Here is a 21801-nt window from a genome sequence, read left to right on the forward strand (position 1 = left end):
GCTCTGTCACCTGAGTAAAAACAAAATACAGTATATCCCAGCAAGATTATCTGAAAGATAATTTATCAAAGATAACATAGTTTTTGACTTAAAATTATATTTTTTTAAAAAGGAAAACATCTTACCAATGGATCTCCATCATGAAAGCCAATTGCCCCCTAAGTAAACAAAGTTAAGAAACTAGTTACATAATTCATTCAAACCTAATAATAATAGAAAGATCACTGGACAAAAATATAGTAAATGTATTATTTCAACAAATATAATGAATAAATAGCAGCATATGATATGCTAATATTTTAAAAGTTGACTCATGAGCATATTCCTTTTAGAGAACCCTAAATATCTCATAGATTATTTCTTTCAAGGGGTTGAAGGGAGATGAAATGAGAAACAGAATAGAAAATATGGGGACTGAATAATAAATCAAAAATATGGACTACCTACTTAAATGTCCTTTTTTTTTACTGCATAAGTAAAGCCTTTGTAAAATGAGTTCATCTGAAAATGCTCCATTTATATGTCTAAGTTTTGAACATCTGAGAAATCACAAGCATCAAAGGACTTCAAATGTAATGAGCAAGTCTTGCCCTGCAAAACCACCCTACAAATTATTGTGATTCCTCTACTTTTCTGACCTAAAAAGAACCATGCTCTCGGTGGGTAAAGAAAATTGGTAGCCAGTTTGGAGCTTTGTAATGATGACTCGATTAATAGTCACTTCCATTTTGGTTCTTATGTTCAGTCTCAACTTTCAAAAGGAAGAGAAATTGAAGCCACAAATCACTTACACCGGGTCCTGGAGGGCCAGGGGGGCCAGGTGGTCCTTGTCTCCCAGGGTCACCCTAAGTTATTTGAAAATTGTGACATGGTGGTTACACATGTGTCAAAACACACTACACAAAGCTAGCGAGGCATGAGAGAATGGTATTAATAGAAACTCCTACAGAGCTCAGCCATGCATAGACCTGCCACCAGAATCAATGGGAGGCCCACAATCCAATTAGCTCCACAAAACCAGAACAATAAAGGAGTTCCAATCTCACTGAGGTAATGATACAAGGCAAAGGGAGACACAAGGTGAAAAAGCAAAGCTGATTCTCTATAGGATGATCACTCTATCTACTTTGGAAACAAACTGGAAACACTAGGTATTTTTCTTCTTGATTTACAGAGGAGCCAGAGCAGCCAACACTGGTAGTGCCATCCAACTAATCATGGCAAAAAAAAAAAAAAAAGGTTTGCTGCACTAAGGAGTGTGCCCAGCCTAAAGCTGTGACATGGAAGGTTGATCTCCGTAGTGCCTGACCCTCGCTCGTGCTGCTCACCCGCAATGTATTCCTTGGGCTGTCACTGCACTCTTTTGCAAATGGAACAGAAGATCAAAGAAGGCTAAATTCATATAAGCCATTAAAATGAAAATGGATTCCAATTAGTCTTAACATCCAAAGTTGATTCCTGGCATGTTTTCCTACTTAGTGTTCTACCATAAGAACCCAAAGCATCTTAAAATTTTCGTTGCTGTCACTGAGAATATACACAGCAGAATAAGTACCAAACCAAAAATTTCTACATGTAGAATTCAGTGACATTGATTACATTCTTCAAGTTGTGCATCCATTCTCACTCTCCCTGAATTATTCCCCTTCCGTTAACATAAACTCACAGCTCCCTAAGTTTCCTATCTTTCAAGTCACTGTCATCAATTTGATCCCATTCTTAAAAGAGCACAATGCTCAAGGCAGACATTCTTCACTAGTTAAGCTAAACTAATGTTTGGTTTTAAGAAGACTTCAGGAGATATTTCTGGTTTAAAGCGTAAGGTTTAAAGATTATCTTAAGGCAATAGTTTCAGGGGTTCATCCAGCCTCTATGGCTCCAGAAAGACTGGATTTCATGACAATTTGACATTCTATATTCTACATTTTCCCCCCTTTGATCAAGACTCTTCTATAGAATCTTTGATCAAAACTTTCAATAATGGTAGCCAGGCACCATCTAGTTCTGGTGTCATGACAAAGGAAGCAGTTATTTATAATCATTTCATATTCATTCATTTGTTCAGTAGTAAACTTGTCAAACAGTAGGCACATGTAGAGTAGCAAGAAAGATGTATAATATGTGGCCACTTCCCTCAGTGAGTTTACAATCACCTACCTTCATATACCTACTAAACATTTTTTTAATATTTACTGAATATTAACATGAAACACTTTTTCCAGCAATTTGTTGGTTCAACTCAGAATCAGCTCGAATGCAATGGGCTTGGTTTTTGTTTGGTAAAACAAATATACGTGGTAATAATTTTAAGCAATTCACTCTTCATTTCATGCAGATAGTCTAATACAAAAGACACTGGACCCCCAGTCCTGGCTGTGAGTCTATAAAATGGAGGTGACATTCCCTGACTCAATCATTAAATTTGGATGTCAAGAAGAAACGCTTAGCTGAAAACTTTGGGGGGAAAAAATAAAATCATTCTGTAAAAACAAGGTGGCATTATTACTCCTGGTCCCCATCAATATTATGAACTGGGATGAAATTCATCTCCCATTTTGGGATTTTAAAGGGAAGAGTACAGTTAGGGTAATTTGCTTTCCCTAGTAACAGCTTCTCTAAAAATAGCAAATGTCTATCAAAACGCCCTATGGTACTCACAACTGATCCAACTCGGCCAAGTTCTCCGGGGAGTCCTGTTGCCCCAGGAGGACCCTGAAATTATCAAATCAAAGGGACACAGTGATTCATGGGTATTTTTACAATCTAACATAAATGAAACCAAATATATTAAACAACCAACTTAGAATTATGTAGCTGTGCTAGCTTTGGTTTCCAATGAGACAATAACACATTTGATTAAACTTTAATTACTTAAAATGGAACAGGAATTTTCTAAATTAGTCAAATATTTTGGTTAGCAGAATAGAGGTGCTGCCATTACTAGCTACCTAAGGTCATATAGGTAGGACACTACAGACACTACTGGGTAGAATGTTAGTTGGAGAGTAAGACTGGGTTTTGAGAAATAGGCCATTTTTATGGACTATGTAAACAAATGGTGAAATTATACTTACAGGAGGTCCGGGAATACCACGACCCTAAAACATAAAAATAAAAATTTTTTAATGTAGTTTATAGTCAGTATAAATATGGATGCAGACACAACTGAGCCCCAAAACAAACCATAAACTATACCACTAAATAAACATATGATGCTCATTCTAAAGAAAGCACTGGATAAAGAAAAGCAAACATGACTTTGCTTCTACAGGAAGAAAAGGCGTGTCTCCCTCAAACATTCCTCTGATGTCTAAGCTTACCAGTGATATTTCTTCCAAACCTTTTTTTTTAAGAAAATCAAAGTAAAGAAGTCATCCGTGCTTGCCCTCCAGAGAACGTACCATCACTCACAAAGAGGCACATCACAGCCTGACAACTGAAAGGTTGTTTTAGGGGGATTTTTTCCCTTTTGTGGTGTTTTATAAGAAACTTACACTAAAGGCAATACAGTGAACTGTTCAATTCATAAGTGATGGTTAGAAAGTTCTCCAAACAAACATTCACTACAGAGAGGCAGGGAAGGAAAAAGGGTCAGAAACACACCCCTTTTGACAAATAGGGTTATATTTCCAGACACCAAATCCAGTAGATATTGAAAGTAAATAGTGTCCTTCCTGAAATAACCTACAAGGGGATTCTAATTTAACATGCTGAATTTTATTTTAAAGCCAGCGATTCTGCCTCCCTCTTCTTTACATTTTATATCTCCTTAGGAACGGAACACCAAACTGCATATAATCAAGGATTAAAACCACGATTTGGTCATCTTCATAGCCCTAATTCCTAGCACAAGGCCTGCTGCATAATAAACCCTAGCTAAATGCTTGTCGGACTTAAAAAAAACTAAACATCAGTCTCCAAGAACCCCCATTCTCTCTCTTTGCTTTCACATTACAATCTTTCCCCCTTAAGATACCTCATTCCTCTTTCTCTCCCGTATTGTTAGGACAGCTTGTATCCACAGCTGTCTGGGACTCCATGTTTGTGTCAGTTTTTCAGGCCAGACTCGCTTCTCTAAAATACCCACATATGAAGCATCCAGTGGAATCAACGCACACCCCCTGATAATTATATTATTTTTCTAGTTATTTAGGCATCCAAAACATGAAAGAATTTCACATGATCAGTATGTTTTAATCATAAGTGGGGCTCTTTCAAGGCATCCTTTGAAAAATTACTCATATTTGAACATTTTAAATATATGGATCAATTCGGAAAATAGGTGTCACGCTTGAGAATACCCATGTAATCGATAAATTATTTCATTATCAGAGACTTAAATGTTCGACAAATTTCAGCAAAAAAAAAAAAAGGCATCTCTGTAAGATGCTGAGCCTTGAGTTTAAAAATATGGGAGAAAGGCTAGCAAGTTACTCACTTCTGAAAAGAGGCTTATAATGGAAAAGTTGACGGATGCTGAAATATGGCAAAGAAAACAGTGCAAATAGGAAAAAAAAGGAGGAAAAATAGAGATTAATGACAAGAACAAAAAGGAGATGAAGAGCAAAATAGAAAAAGCAGCCTGAGAACCTCATCCTCTTATACACACATTCTGCTGAATTGTGCAATGTGGGAAAAGATTGGCCAGGGAATCAGGCAGGTAACGACATCTGGTTAGCTGGTATTTCATTAGAGATAAAAGCCACTTGTGAAGAAAGAGGTGTGATGCCAGGGTCTAAACACTGAATACTTAGATTTACTGTTGTTACGCAAAAAATGCTTTCTATCAATGGGGTGGAAGGGGTCGCCCTTTGGGAAATAACCACTTGCAAATAGACATGTGTATTTTATATACTGTACATTCAAGTTTCTTCAAAACTCTTCTACTCGCAGAAACACAATGGGAAAACTTACCACGCCAAATAAGTCATGAATTCCTTTGTCATGCATATTATGTAGAAAACTGCACTTTAAAATTTTACAATGACAGAATTTTACCAAAGATAAGATTTTCAATCCTGTCGCTTTAAATTTACTTACTGGAAATCCACGAGGTCCCGGCACACCAGGTTCTCCCTAAAAATAAAAATAATCTCATTATATTTAGCTTTTTGTAGCATAAATATATAAATATGTAAACTGCATACTGAAATAATTAAAACTCCATCTTTGTGTTTTTAAACATGATTTTAGTAGCAAAAGTATATTTCAGCTGCTTCACAATCTAATCATTAGCTGATTTGCAAACACTTTGATAAAATTACACTTCAACATTTAATATCAGGTGGTTAACTTACTTTCTGTCCCCTTGGTCCAACAGAGCCAGGGGATCCATCTGGTCCTGTTACTCCCTAACAAAATAAGATAAATGATATTAGAACTATCGTAGCATGCTCAGGCAAACTGCTAGGTGAATTATTCCGTTTTATTAATTACCTACAGGGTGGTTACATATGTATGTTGCAAATATTTCATAAAGAAATACGTTTCTATATTCTTACCCAATGATAACGTTTAGCATGAGATCTGCCTGCCAGTTACTTAATATTGATAAATTGCATATTTCTAACTTCTTGCTAACTGCATTATTTATCATTTTATATGTATATACATAACAACTTGTGTTGTTGTTGTATGTATATACATGTGTACTCTGAGTCATAGTGACCCCATGTGTCTCAGAGTAGAATTGTGCTAAGAAGGTTTTCAGTGGCTTATTTTTCAGAAGTAGATTACCAGGCCTTTCTTCTAAGGCACCTTTTGGTAGACTTGAACCTCCAGTTGTTCAGTTAGCAGCCAAGCCCATTAACCATTTGCACAACCCAGTGGTTTTTTGTTTGTTTTTGTTTTGTTTATGATTTTTTTTAAATGCAATACAACAATTACAACATTCTAATAGCTAAATCTAAGGGGACAAATAGTCTTAGCTCTGCCATTTACCTAGGTTTATGTACCTCTTTTTCTTCATTTATGAAATAAAAATACTATGTGTGTCTCTAACTACAGGAAAACAATGTCTTGGGAGTCAATGAAATGTTTTCTCAATAGGAATTAAACAAATAATCTCATTATTGCCTTGTAGCTAAATGAACTTAAGGCCCTTTAGCCATCTTCTAGCAATGATAATGGCTTAGTAAAGAATAGAAACTTTAAAAATTGAAATTTTTAAGAGCATATTTCTTTATTATCTTCCTTAAAAAAAAAAATTTTTTTTATAGTTAAATGCATGCATTCATATGTGTCACTCAGTATGTAGAATTTAAGTCTACTTTAAAGCACATCTATAACTATCATAGATAATACTATAAAAAAAACTAAACCAAACCCACTGCCATCAAGCCAATTCCAACTCTGGGGGCCTGTAGGACAAAGTAGAACAGCCCCATAGGGTTTCGAAGGAGTGGCTGCTGGATTGGAACACTGATGTTTTGGTCAGCAGCCGAGCTCTTAACCACTTTTAAATAAAATCTTTTAATGTCTCATTTTCCCTACAAGTATTTATTTTATTGCCTTCCTCAATATAAATATAGATATTAAAGCATAACACACTACATGCTTACCTGAATTTCTATATTTGATGATACTTTTTAAATTTTTAATTTTCTTTTTCTTCATTCTTTGCCAGTTTTAGATGATGGCATTTACAATGTAATCTTGAAGTTATACCTTGCTAAAGAGAAATATATGTTTGTACATATAGTCAAGGGGCCCTGGTGGCACAGTGATTAAAAGATCAGCAGTACAAAACCACAGTGGCTTCACGGGAGAAAGATGTGGCAGCCTGCTTCCATAAAGATATACAGCCTTGGAAACTCTATGGAGTTGCTATGAGTCGGAATTGACTCAACAGCAGTGGGTTTGGTTTTTGGTTTTACATATATACATGTACATATAAGCATATATACACACATATCTTATAAAACCTATCATCAAGATTTTGAAAAACAAATAATATTAACTGAGGAAGGATCTATGAAAAAATTGATCACCAAAATCCAAATTTGATCTGTCATTATCTGCATAAATATCAATAGAATGCTTTCATGCAATTTATATAAAAACTATTTCCTTGACCACCATTTTTACATTTTAAATTAGTTAATTTCCCTAATAAGTCTATAGAGCCAATCATAGGGAGTAGGAAAAAAAAAAAAAAAGAGTTGAAAATGTTAATTACTGGTAATTTACCAAAGAGAAAAATATTAAACAAAGATAGCAGTAAGAATTTTTGAAAAATTATTTTTGATTTTCAATCTCTCTAGTCTAATTACAACACTGTAATCTGGGAACAAACCCCAACATGATTAGTTGCTAATGGAATGGAATGTTTGCTATAGTAATGGAATGTTTGCTCTCGTATTTCAGCAAACAAACCATATATCTGGGAGTACTCTCTGACACCACATACAATACATAAATTTCTAAACCTCAAAGCATATTTGATTAATGGAACCTCTAACTCCCAGTTCATACATATAGGCTCCAAGATCAATCCTGGTCAATTCCATATACACAATCACTTAGCCTTCTTCAATCTGTGACTGGAAAAACTGACAAGATGGAAGGATGGTAACTATACAGTAGAACTCCAGTTGCAATATAATAAAGCAGAATCAAGTAAATGTTTGGATAACCTGATGCTGCTTCCAGGTCCCTCCTTGTTTAACGTCTCTTCCATAAAGCGTGATAAATTATCATTGGGAAGTTCTTTGAATTCAACTGAAAATGAATTCTGGTGTCAGATGTTACAGTGAACTCTTACAAAATAACTATGTAGAAAAACATAAACTCCATGAGAACAAGGACTAGAACTATAGTCCCAGCACTTAGCCCCTGGTATCTAACAAGCACTTAATATAGCATTACTAACTAAAGTTAATCTAAGTTAGCCTTTTAGGTAGAAGGACATTAGACTTGTCCCTCCACATCATCTTTATTTTGGTTCAAATCCTGACTGTGCCAATTATTTGCTGTGCAACCATGGGCAAGTTGCTTGAAAACCCAAACCCACTGCCATCGAGTCAATTCCAACTCATAGCAACCCTATAGGCCAGAGTAGAACTGCCCCATATAGTTTCCAAGGAGCAACTGGTGGATTCGAACTGCCGACCTCTTGGTTAACAGCTATAGTATGCAACCACTACGTCACCAGGGTTCCCAAGTTGCTTAAGTACATGTAAAACAGGTATAACAGTAGTACCTACCTCTATGGTCATTTGAGAATTAAATGAGATATGACACACAAAGTGCTTGGCAGAGTGGTCCCTGAATAAATGTAAGCTATTTTTTTTTATTCTTAATATAATCATTACTTTATGTTCAGCACTGTTCTAGATAGTGTGAACAGTTCACATGAAGTATAAAACAGGATTCCTAGATGAATGGAAGGAAGGAAGGAAGGAAGGGAGGGAGGGAGGGAGGGAGGGAGGGAGATGGATGCACGGAGCTTAAAACTTCATTGAGAAAAGATTCCGCAAATACAAAAAAAAGCAAAAAATCTAGATATTACCACAGACACTCTATTTCTTGGCACTAACACATTTCTTTAATGCCTGACTACTTCCATGTATGCTGATATTTCAGAATTTCTTAATAACTCACTACCCTTATAGCATCCTGAGAGGTCATATAACATCATCTAATTTGCAATGTTGTTGCTGTTGTTAGGTGCCATTGAGACTGTTCCGACTCATAGTGACCCTATGTACAACAGAACAAAACACCGCCTGTTCCTGTGCCATCCTCATGATCATTGTTATGCTGGCGCCCATTGTTGCAGCCACTGTGTCAGTCCATCTCGTTGACAGTCTTCCTCTTTTTCCCTGACCCTCTGCTTACCAGGCATGATGTACTTCTCCAGGTACCGATCTCTCCTGATAACAGGTCCAAAGTATGTGAGGTGAAGTCTCGCCACTCTCGCTTCTAAAGAACATTTTGGCTATATTTCCTTCAATACAGATTTGTCTGTTCTTTTGGCAGTCCATGGTATATTAAATATTCTTCGCCAACACCATAATTCAAAGGCGTCAATTCTTCTTTGGTCTTCCTTATTCATTGCCCAGCTTTTACATGTATATGAGACGATTGAAAATACCATGGTTTGGGTCAGGTGCACCTTAATCCTTAAAGTGACATTTTTGCTTTTTAACATTTTAAAGAGGTCTTTGGCAGCAGATTTGCCCAATGCAATGCATCGTTTGATTTTTTGACTGCTGCTTCCATGGGTGTTGATTGTGGATCCAAATAAAATTAAATCCTTGACAGCTTCAATCGTTTCTCCATTTATCATGATGTTGCTTATTGGTTCAGTTGTAAGGATTTTTGTTTTCTTTATGTTGAGGTGTAATCCACACTGAAGGCTGTGGTCTTTGATCTTCATCAGTAAGTGCTTCAAGTCCTCTTCACTTTCAGAAAGCAAGGTTGTGTCATCTGCATATCAAAGATTGTTAATGAGTCTTCCTCCAGTCCCAATGCGCTGTTCTTCCTCATATAGTCCAGCGTCTCAGATTATTTGCTCACCATACAGACTCAGTAAGTATGGTGAAAGGATACAACCCTGACGCACACCTTTCCTGACTTTAAACCATGCAGTATTCCATTGTTCTGTTCAAACGGCTGCCTCTTGATCTATGTAAATGTTCCTCATGAGTACAATTAAGAGTTCTGGGATTCCCATTCCTCACAATGTTATCCATAATTTGTTATGATCCACAATAGTCAAATGCCTTTGCATAGGCAATAAAACACAGGTAGACATCCTTCTGGTATTCTCTGCTTTCAGCCAGGACCCATCTGACATCAGCAGTGATATCCCTCATTCCATGTCCTCTTCTGAATCCGGTTTGAATTTCTGGCAGTTTTCTGCTGATGTACTGCTGCAACTGCTTTTGAATTATTTTTAGCAAAATTATACTTGTATGTGATATTAATGATATTGTTTGATAAGTTCCTCATTCGGGTGGATCACCTTTCTTTGGAATAGGCATAGGTGTGGATCTCTTTTAGGTGGCTGGCCAGGTAGCTGTCTTCCAAATTTCTTGGCATAGATGAGTGAGCACTTCCAGCACTGCATCCACTTGCAGAAACATCTCGATTAGCATTCCTCCAGTTCCTACAGCCTTGTTTTTCGCCAATACCTTCTTCAGCGCAGCTTGGGCTTCTTCCTTCAGTACCGTCAGTTCTTGACCATATGCTACCTGCTGAAATGACTGAATATCGACCAATTCTTTTTGCAATAAAAACTCCCTAAATATTATTTCAAAGAAATGACAGAGAAAAATATAAATATTACCAGTGGCAAAGAACTGCTTTCATATGAATGTTTATAAAGACAGAGCTCTATATGGAATGATATTGAAGCCAACTGTGTTCTAAACTTTCACACTGCTGCTTGGCAGAGAACACCAGTCCTCAATGGTGATTTCCTTCCAGTGTTCCAGGGGCTTGCTCAACAGGCATAGCCACCATCACCCTTTTAACCTTTTCTGCCAAAATTCCACTAAACATAGACTAATTGACTTTGAACTGTGTTCTTTTCAGACTCTTCCAAACATCATCTGATTAATCATTTTTTAACACTACTAAAAAAAAAAAAAAAGTAGTTTTGTAATGAATCAAAGAGCTGAAGACAAAAAGGTTGGAGGTTTAAGATCCTACCACTACACTCAGGCTCACCTATCAAGAAAAGGCTATTGAAGCTTTCCTACTTACTTAATTCCACTATGGCCAGGGACAAATAGCAAACTCTGATCTAGTTACTGTTTCATTATTCTCAAAGATATATATTCTCAATTTAGAGTAAAAGATTTTAAAATGTCAAATGAACCCAAGACTTCAGCTCCAGAATCTTATAATTTCCATGCGGTTTCAATTCCAAATTTGGAGACTATGAAACATACGAATATTTACAAATAATGATAAAATATCAATTATAAATAGTTTTATTATACATTGAATTACCCATAGCTAAAAAAAAAAAATTTTTTTTTTTTCTTCTTGGTTGGTAACACAAAGCCCACTGCCATCGAGTCAATTTCGACTCATAGCAACCCTATACAGATACTACAAATTCACTACCACTCTTTTCTCCCTATTCTCTCCACTTATTCATGCATTCACAGGTAACTTCATTCGTATCCACATGAGGCAGAATTAGCTGGAAAGAATATGGTCAAGAAATTTGAATTCTTTTGATAGCTACTAAAAAACTGAGTCCCTGAGGAAATCACTTGTCCTCATAATTATTGTTTCCTCATCCGTGGAAAATAATATTAGTCCAACCTACTTTCTAGGTTATCACGAGATTAAAGGAAATAATGTTTGTGAAAGTGCTTGGGGGAATAAAAAAAACCTATACAAATGCAAATTATTTTAGTTAATTTTAGTTTAATTCTAGGAAATGCCTAAAGTACTAGTACATATATGGGTTCCCTACATTTTTCTCTCCTTCCTTTCTCTTTTTGTTTTTCTTTTTCTGCTTTCCTCCTCAGTCCCACAAAGACTGGCTCAAATGCTCTATCAGTTTTCCCTGAGCCCTTCTAGAGTCAAAGTTCTATAATATATGAGCCTTACTCATTTACATTTTTTCACTATTTGAAATAGGTTTGTTCTGCATTATGGTTCTACAACTATAGACAAAGAAAAAAAAACTATAAATTGTTACTTACATTGAATTCTAAATATTTCAAAGCACTTTCATTTGTTTATTCAAAATTTCTGTTAAAGTGGAGAAATTGATTTATAAAGCAAAAACAGAGATTGTCTTTATGATCTTATGGTAAAAGGTAGAGAATTTGTTGGGCAAGATACAAACAAACCATTAGATTCAGGCACAGCTAAGTCTAGCCCTCTGTGTGGAATTAAATTGCAACTCGACAGCAAAAAAAGACTTTAGATGACAGGTTCATGTTTCAAATACACACAAAAAAAAAATTTTTTTTAATTTAAGCAGAAATTTTCTTTTCACCCAAAATAGAAGTCTGGTCCAAGTTTCAAAGGAATATAAAAACAAATCCAGGCTGTACTGAATAACAAATGGGGCCCCTAGTTTTTTAGTGGCCTTGTATTTATGGCACCTTGGAAAAAGACCTGGAGATGCACTCGGAAAGAAACCAGTCACTGAAAGCCCTAAGGAGCAGAGCTCTACTCTGACACACACAGGGTCACCAGGAGTTGGAGTCAGCTCCATCGCAACTGGTTTATATTTATCAGATTCTTCTGTCATTACGGTGACGTTTCAAGCAATTCACGATATTTCTAAGAAGAAATTGTCAACAAATTGTATAATTTCAGGTTGTATTATCCAAATATTTGTTTGATATTCAGTTTGTATTCTCCAGATATTAGTCCTTGAGGATCTCCCAAACTGCTAACTTTGCATACATGGAAAGTTCAGACTAGGGGTTTTGAACTGTAAAACAAAGTCTATCTCATAAAGCACTGAATAGTATAGACAAATACCCTCATTATGGTAATCCTTATAGAAATTGCCAACTGAAATCCGGCTATTTTTTGAAGGCCCTGTCTTAAACTCAAGTCTAAAATACTTGGAAATAAAATCATAAGTTTTCAGGTGCTTTCTTGCATTTAGAGAAGCCTTTAGTTTTTGGAAACCACATGAAGGGGTAACTTAAAGAATAACTTGAGGGATGCACCACTTTTTCTTACAGTGAACAGATGCCATATCTTACTTCACTTTGTATCCTGGTGACAAAGTCAATCACTGGTCTATAGTGGGACCTCAACAAGTATTCATGGAATGCATGCAGAGTAGAGAAGCTTAGAGCCCTGAAGTCCTTTTCATCTGAATAAATATTGTTTGTTAGGTTTACCATATAACTCAGCATTTGAGCTTCCCTAAGATTGGGGTGCAGGTGTTAAGATGTAGAGAATTGTGAAGGGTAAATTGAGGAGAGGTTACTAGTTCCCAATCTTCAGGCAGCCCTAATCGTGTCATTTTTGTCAAAGATGTCAGCCAGGAAAACACTGTGGAAGGAGGGAAAACTAGTGTTTGAATTTCCTATTCCATGTGTGCTGACCATTTCCCTTCTCCTGTCCCATTCCCATGAACCCTAACTTACTTCAGGCCCTCTCCCTAAACCTATCTCTTTTTCATCTTCCTCAGGATTTAGGAGAACTCTGTCCTTTCATCTGCCTTCAGATCCTTCTTCTAAATTAATTCAGTGGGTGCCAGTAAATATTCAAGACCTAAGACTACCGGCTGTGAGCCCCAGCCCCAGCAGAGGCTAGTGCAACCATACACTCTAGCACCCACCCCCGCCCCCAGCATCCCCTGGCCCCCGCGGTGAGCTGGGAGTTTCGACTCTGAAAGGCAGACACCGGGTATCCATCATGGTTTCTGGGAAGAGGAAATGCTATCGCTGCTTGTGGTCATATTGGCAGGCCCCTCTGCAGGAGCTCCCCGTAGTACGCATCGTGAGGTGCTCGCACAAGGCCAAATTTAAGAGTGGACATCTACAGCAGCCACCACCACCACCAACGGCCCCCCCCACACACACACACAAAGCTGGGCACACTCTCCAGCACACGCGCGTACTCACGTCGGCGCCCGGCGTGCCAGGCTTGCCCGGAGCTCCTGGCTTTCCAGGTTCTCCAGCGAGACCCTGAAGGGGAAGAGGCCAAGACAGGGAGAGAAAAAAGGCGCAAAGATGAGACCCTTCGGACTCGCGCAGCTGCAAGACACATCTAAAGGAGGGAAGTGGAGCGCAAAAGCGACGATCAACTTACCGGCGGGCCCGGGGGACCCTTTGGACCTCGCTCGCCCTGGAGAGAGGAGAAAAGGCGAGAGCAGTCGGTGAATGGGAGGCGCTTGGGATCCCGCTGGGAGAACTCCGCGTGTGTTCATCACATGGTCGGGGCCAGGGTAGGGGCCGAATGGGGGAAGTTCTAGACCAACCGGGACACGTCTATTTCCCTCCCCCAGAAAATCCCCAGGCAGCTAGCATCAAGCTCCCGGCTCATACAAGTCCAATCCTGCCTTTTCCCCGGGCACCCAGCCCTCTCTAAAAAACTAGCTGAGCTGCTGGAGAAAGGGTGGGAAAGGGCAAGAGTGGAGGATCAGACACGGCCTGCAGAGAGAAACTTACGTCGATGCCGTCTATGCCCGGAACTCCAGGGGGCCCCGGAGGCCCAGGGGGGCCCTGCACGCCCGGGGGTCCTCTCTGGCAAAAACAGCACACACGGGTTAATGGAGCGAATCGGAAAACAAGCAACTGGGCTTGGTGTCCTGAGACCCCACCTGCCCTCAGTAAAGTTTCCTCCCTGTGTACGTAGGCTGTTTTTGAAACCCAGACAACAGTCTCAAAAGTCCAAATGAAGGCAGGTTGCAGCTCCGCCATATTCGGAATGAGGCTAAACTCAGGGGATTAAGCAGAATCAACACCCTGTGCTGGGCGGAGGGAGTCGCAAAGGCTCACCTTCAAAGGGGCTGGTGAAGAAAGAAACGTCTAACTCCTCTTAAAAAAAGGAATTACAAAATGAAAATGGGACTCAATTTAATCAGTAATTGGAGGTCAGCGTTTGGGCCAAAATGGAACAGCCACGAATAGAGATGCTTCGCACCGTGTCAGTTACAGTGTCGTTTTGTAGATCTTTCTGTCCAGTAGAGTCTAGGGAAATACTAGTGCAGAAAAAGGTTTTGGAAGAGTGGAGCGAAATAGCTGTAAAACTCAGCGCCTGGCGTCATTCAGATTTACCTGCAATGACACTCCTTTGCATGAGGTCTTTGCACATCGCTTCAAAACTACACCAGATTTCAGCCTGACCTTACGATGTGACCTCTTTCATCCTTTGCAAACAGCTAAACTTTGATGGCGCTAGAGGCAGTGGTGGCGTCTGAAATACTAAGAACTTGTTGCTTAGGGAATGTCGGATTTTTTTTTTTCTTCTTCTTCTTCTTTCTCTCTCTCTCTTCTGAATTAGAAAAAGAAGGAAAGAAAAACCCTTTTCATCGAGGAAAACTTTGTTTTTCTAAACTCCAACGACCAGACAGGTTACAATGGGGTCTTTGTAAGTGAAACCTCAAACCGCGGCTGGGCTCACCACCCCCGCCTGGTCCCCTCGGACGCAAAAGGGAGGAGGTGCCAGAGCCTGCGGGGAAGTTGCTGGAAATTTGATGGGAGCCAGAGCCTCCCTCTCCAATCTCCAAGCTGCCGGCGCCGCGAGCCGGGCCGCGGGCTGGAGGAGCGGCAGAGGAAGCTTTAGCGCCTCTAGCCTACATTCCCGCCTTCTCCAGGAAGGCCTGCTCTAGATTGAGACAGGGAGGGGAAAGGGGAGGTAAGAAGCAATACTCATTAAAAATCAAGCCCCTGTCCCGAGTCGCTGCCGATTGCCCGTAGCGCCTGGGCCTGCAGTGTTTAGGGCCCAGGTGGTGAAGGAGGCGCTCTTTCCCCGAGCGAGGAGTCACCTACGGCCCCAGCTAGAGCTACAGGTGCACGTGGCTGGAGGATGCTCCGCGCTTTGCCACAGCCTACCCTACGGTTGAGCCTCTGCCTTTCCTTGTGTGCTCATGAAAAGGCAAACACTTCTCGCCCCTGCTTACCTCATCGGTGGTCTGGCTGGGCTGGAGAAGAAAACATGGGGAGAAGGTGAGAAGGCGCCCCCGAGCACCCGACCTCGCACTCAACTTACTTGCGCCACGCACAGGCAGAGCGCGGGCAGCAGCAGTCGCAGCCCTAGGGCTCCACGGTCCCGCGCTGTCCAGGCCATGCCTGCCGCCCGCTGCTAATTTCCCGGGTCCCGCTCTACCGCCTGCCTCCCCACTAGGCTTTCGGACCAGCCACACGCATAAAGTGGCACTTTGCCCCCTCAAAAAGCACCCCCCGAGAGCAGATGTCGCAAAAGTGCCTTGGCCGGAGAGGCGTAGGTTCCTACTGTTTATGAATGGCCGGGGAGGGGGTCCGGGGGATTGGCGGAGAGCTCGCCGGCAGCAGAGGACGGATAGAATGACAACAGTTCCCCTTAACCCTTTCCCTCGCGGCCTGATCGGCCTTGTCGGCCTGACCTGAACATACAGCTCCCACCTGTCACCCCAGTGCAGCCTCTCGCTGTCCTCCAAGCTTGAGACAAGTTGAAGAGCGGAGAGAGGCAACCGTAAACCACCAAAGGAAGAACCAAGCACAGGAGGTGGTTTCTACTCGCTGGGCTGCAGATGGGACCTATGCTTCTTTAAGACCTGTCTGGTTAGTACAGCAAAGTCCAGGACTCTAGCGAAAGTAAGTGAATAGATGGAGAGAAGTGAGGCTAGGCAGAAGCTGCCTTTGCAGGTGGGCAAGGGACTCACTGTTATCCTGACCGGAAGCTCATGGCAGGTTTCTCTCCTGGGTCGCAGGGGGTCGCAATGGATCAGCATCCATTGAAGTTCAAACTGGAGAAAGATAGCAGTCAGTTAGTTCTGGTTCATTTGGAAGAGACAACCAGTTCATCTAAGAGATGGATGAGCTTGTAAGTGTGGTCCAATCCATAAGGGACTGGAGACCAACTTCAATTAGTTGAGCTCAATGAACCAGAGCTCTTGCTTTTCCTTTAATACGGATGTTCCAATGAATATGGGCTGGAAAGCCCTATCCAAGTCTCTCTGATCATTAGATATAAGTGTCTTGAGCTCTGCCTTATTCCAGCATGCCAACCAGACCACTAGCACTGATTTTTTCCCCCTACTATTTCTGATCCTCAGTAGATAGATTCTATTTAAAATAAGGCTCAGTGAGAACAAGGAACTGTCCAAGTTACAAGCCAGTAAGTGTGAGAGTCTGGATGGAACCCAAGTTTTTTGAACTCCACAGGGCATATATGCTGTGAGAGTTAGATGGGAGAAGATTGGAGTTAGAGACAGCAAAAGAGGTGGCAACAAAAAGGACAAGCAGAGGAAAGAAAATGCCGCCCAGGAAAAAATTGGCATGTTAGAGAAGACATTCTCCCTGAAGTGGTTGGAGCTTAAAATGTAGAAAGAGGAAGGACAGAAGGTAGAATGAGGGATAAATCTAGGACTGAGAAAAGGTGAAAGAGAGAAAAAGGAGAAAGGAAGAAAAAGAAAATATTTAATTTTTTTATAACCTTGTTTGTTGTGTAAGGAGACATAAAATTTCTAGACCCTTGAAATCCAAATGGGTCCTGATGATTCTTTACATTTTAATAGTGTTTAAGGGAGAAAGAAGAAGGAACTGAGAGAAGAAACAGAGCAAGGAAAGAGTTGCCAGGTCTGAATCTGGAAAGAACCTGGGGTAATAAAGGCAAAAAAAAAAAAATTGGCAGATCACACAGGAAACCTGCCACCATGCTAGTTCCCTCTTTATTGAGCAGGTTCCTTGCTAGCCCCCTCTTTATTGAGCAGGTTCCTTGCTAGGCATATCAAATCAGATCCGTAGTTCTTGGGCAGTTGATTCCTCCGAATTTTGCAGATGTCTGACTAAGCATCCAAGTCCCAAATCTAAACATTGCCTCTTTGCTTTCATCCAACAGCGATTACCACTCCACCACATCTGCCAAATGGATTCTCGATCTGCCAGACCTAGAATTAAGTTAGATTTTCTTTTCTTTTTTCATCATTATGGAGATATCCAGAGTTGAGATTACTAGATGGAAGATCAACATTGGAGTTGATGAAGGGATAAGTTCTTTCTTTCTGTCCGTAAAGGAAGAGAAAGTTAGAAATAAGTAAGTTTTCCATTTATAAGGGGATGAAAATTAAACTTTCACTTTCCTTCATTGGAACCCCTTCCCACATGATTCTGACTGCCCTTGAGTTTTCTTCTTTCTCCACTATTCTTGTTCCTCTCAACCCTATCAGGTCCTATCTCCAGGAGATGTGGACAAAGCAGGATAAAAAGAAAATGAGCTAAATGACCTATATTTAAGATGGAAAATTATCTATAATTTGTAGGAGAATTATGCTGACCTGTAGAACCCTTACTATTGATTATTTAACAGTAGTATACTGACATGCTCCAAAAGAACTGCTTGCCAAACTACCTAATATCATGCCATTTATGAAATCAATTTCATCAAACACTTAATTTTTATCAAAGTGGTCTTGTTGGTTTGAGAAGCATTTTATTTGGGTTTTCTTCTAAACTATCAGGAGAAATTTTTATGAAGGAAGATGAAAGAACAGAAGAACTTTTCCTTAATGACTACTAAATACCTGGCACTCCCTCCAACAACTGTTTGAGACAGTTCACAGATGGGTAAACTGGGGCATCAAGGTTAAATAATTTGCCAAAGTGACACAGTTAGTAAATGGCAGAGCTGGCATTCCAAATATACCAGTCTCTGAATCAAGGGCTTTCTCTACTATGCTACTCAGCCTCCCCAAAGAATGCATGCTGTGTCCAGAATGAATCATGACTTTCTAAGCAGGTAACCAGGCATGCGGTGAGGGAATGTTTACATTAAAGATAAATAGAAAAGAGTCCTTCTAGGAATTAAAACTGTGCAAGCTTATTTCCAACATCTGCTAGAAAACTTCTGAACTGAACTGAGAACCTTTCATAAGAATTCAAACCTTTTCCCATATGCATACTGGTTATAGAAATGTATTCAGAAGTAAAACTACTAGCGTTCCTCTAAAAACTGACAGCTGTTTCTATATGCAGTTACCTATTCATGTGTAAAGTGTCACATAGCAAAGAAAGTTGATAATTCTTTTTCCTCAATGACCAGATAAGAATTTTGCCAGAGTAAGACAAGATGTCTCCCACCTCTCCAACCTTCAAAAGAAAAGAGACCACTCACATGATTTTATCCATTAAGTCATTTGTGAATAGGTAAGCTAGATATGCATTATATTTGTGTGATGTTTTGATCCTGAAAAATGATTTACACCTTAATCACCTTGAGAAATTGTAGTTTTATGGTTAAACCAGGTCATCTATATCCTTTGTTTAGGTAATTCATTAAAGTTAATTATTGCAAATGAAAAGTAATTCATTAAGCTGTTTTCCCAGAACTGTAATTTTCTGTGGATAAAATGGTACACCTGTTTTAATATGCGAGATGCAATTATGGTACAGGATAATGGGGGAATGATATGCAATTCATCTGTGAATACAGACTGGGTTTTTCAGAGTGCCACATAGATCAAGGGTTTCTGAACACATCTGTGCATTCATATAAACACCACCTACGCATTAATAATCAGCTATACAACAATCTTTTCTTGGCATGCAATGTGAATTCCAATTTGCATGTTAATTATTTTGAAGGAAGATTGGCAGAGTGCCTTGGTAAAAGTCACTTTCATTATACTCCTAAAATGCTGATTTCCACACATTTCTCATTTTCAAACCTGGAATCATTCTTCCCTTTGAATACCCACTGACAAAATACATGTGACAAATATTTTAATTTAGTCCTTCCGTCAACATTGTTGAGGCCCCAATATAAGTCAAGCACTAAGAAAACATTCTAAAGAAACCAAAGATATCTCCCTGCTCACAATAAGTTTACAATCCCTTAAACTTGAGAAAAAATGAGTAGAGAAATAAGAAGGGTTTTTTTTTTTATCTAATGAATGTAACATAAAATGCCATAGCAAAATCCATCCTTCTCGACATAAAATACTGTTCCATTGTCTCAAGAAAAACTGAGTTGTATGACTGTAAGTTGCTTTACATCTGCCTAGATTTTGGCATTATCTAATTCCTTTTCTAGGACACTAAGGTATAACTCCATCCCCCAGGCTAGAGTAGAGCCCTGGTAGTGTAGTAGTTAAGAGCTATGGCTGCTAACCAAAAGGTCAACAGTTTAAATCCACCAGCCGCTCCTTGGAAACCACATGGGGCAGTTCTACTTTGTCCTATAAGGTCCTTATGAGTCAGAGTCGACAGCAATGGATTTGGTTTTTTTTCAGGCTGGAGTAGTGCCTGGTTGACAAAACATATAAGCAAGATATTTTGGACCCAGCTCTATACTCTTTTAATAGGGCTAGTGATTTCTACTTACCTTGCTAGGGTGTTTAGTAAGATAAATAAGTTATTTAAACCCTTCATAAGAACTAAACAAAAGCAAAACAAAACTAATAGCGGACAACTGTTTTTTCCTCCTGAGAGAGAATTTTAATGATGAACTATAGAACTTGGTTCAGCATTAATGAGAATGGCACAAAGCTAGATTTTTGCAAACTGAATTGCACTTAAATTTTACCAGTATGAAATGCCTAAAACCTAGCTCTTCAAAGACAAATTTTTAACAGGGGTGAAATAGTTCATTAAACTTTGTCTACCCAGTGGCAACAAAAATTTAAAGAAATACTTGAATTCTGAAACCTCATCCTTCTTTTCAGTTTATGACAAAATGTTGGTTTCTACCTTGATAAGGGACTTTCTCCAAGTAAACCTTCCTTGTTACTGAGCAGGAGACTCCAAGTTGCCCTGAAATCAAAAATTTCCCCAAGTCTATGTAGACTAGGCCATGCAGTTCCAGACTTAGCGCTAGGAATGTAGTTCATTCTGAGTGGGCACCATTCATCCAGATCTTATCCCAGCCCTGGAATGTAGTCATGTATTCTTCTATTCTTTCACCATATCTTTATATAACACATTCATGTGCTTTACTGTAGACTCTATGGAAAACACAAAGATGCCTAGTATATAAGGCAGCATGTAAGCTGAATGATGCTTTTTACTATAAATACTACAGCAGTCTATAAGTGAGAGATACCTTTCTAGCTAAGGTCATCAGTAAAGGGATCATATAGTATAACATATAACATGTAAGTGGGGCCCTGAAGAGCAGTTAAGATTTTCATAAGCAGAGATGGGGAGGGTAAATGTTAGGGTTCTGAAGATAGGTGGTAACAGCAACAAAGCTCATGGTGGGAAGTGGTGTATATACTAATCAGATTAACTGGGGCAAAGAGTAGAGGTCAATATTTTTTCCACCTTTAATTCTAAGCTAAGGGATTTTAATATTATTGGGTAAATGATAGATGGTAAGGAAAGACTTCTTTGCAACAAGGGTAGAGATGGGGGAAAGGCTGCCTAATTTAAAAAAGCATTTCAAGGAGATTCTTTTGACAGAAAATGCCTGATCTTCTGAGGCAAAAGGAGGCTAGCATAGTAGAGCATCAGGAAGTGTTATACACTTACTAGGAGGAGGCAAAAGGAAATATACAAAAATGCTGAAATTTATGCCAACTAAATTGAAAAAAAAGTTCTCCCCTCATTCGTAGTCCTTATCAGGTAACACTATTTTCCGCTCCCCTGTGTACAAAACTCAACAGCATTGCCTATATTCATTGTCTCAAATTCCTTTCCCTCCCATTCTCTCATATACTCTTCCCAGTCACGCCTTCACTGCCAACACACTGATGGATCTGCTTTTCTCAAGACTATCCTCATTGCTTTCTAAATCCAAGGGTCAATTCTCAGTTCTCATCTTATTTGGTCTATCTACAGCATATGAGCCACTTGATCACTCTACCCTCCTTGAAATACTTTTTTGTCTTGACTTTCAGGAAAAATGCTTGGTTTCCACAGGCTGTTCTTCTTAGTCTCTTCTCCTGAATCTTTCTCATCTCAACAACCTCTAAATGTTGGTTGTTTCAGGGCTCAGTCATAGGACTATTACACTGATCTCTTGGTGGTTTCATGGCTTTAAATATCATATATATGCTCACAACTGCCAGATTACTCTTACCAGCCTGGACCTCTCTCTTGAACTCCAGGAGCATATATTTAACTGTCTACTCAATATCTTCACTTGGATGTCTAATAGGCATCTCAAATTTACATGTCCAAAACCAACTCCTGATCTTCTCATTGATACCTGCTCCTCCCACAATCT

General features: G+C 39.5%; 1 protein-coding gene across 1 annotated transcript in view; it reads right to left on the bottom strand.

Moving 5' to 3' along the window:
* COL9A1 (collagen type IX alpha 1 chain) overlaps positions 1-21801 on the bottom strand; it is a 93002-nt gene that overhangs the window by 53875 nt on the left and 17326 nt on the right. Inside the window, 11 exon segments of the mRNA XM_003404122.4 lie at positions 126-158; positions 792-845; positions 2659-2712; positions 3075-3098; positions 5041-5076; positions 5298-5351; positions 13560-13622; positions 13747-13782; positions 14106-14180; positions 15560-15580; positions 16301-16384. Of these exon segments, the coding sequence (XP_003404170.2) occupies positions 126-158; positions 792-845; positions 2659-2712; positions 3075-3098; positions 5041-5076; positions 5298-5351; positions 13560-13622; positions 13747-13782; positions 14106-14180; positions 15560-15580; positions 16301-16384 (534 nt within the window).

This window comes from Loxodonta africana, chromosome 1, assembly GCF_030014295.1.
Source record: "Loxodonta africana isolate mLoxAfr1 chromosome 1, mLoxAfr1.hap2, whole genome shotgun sequence".
NCBI lineage: Eukaryota > Metazoa > Chordata > Mammalia > Proboscidea > Elephantidae > Loxodonta > Loxodonta africana.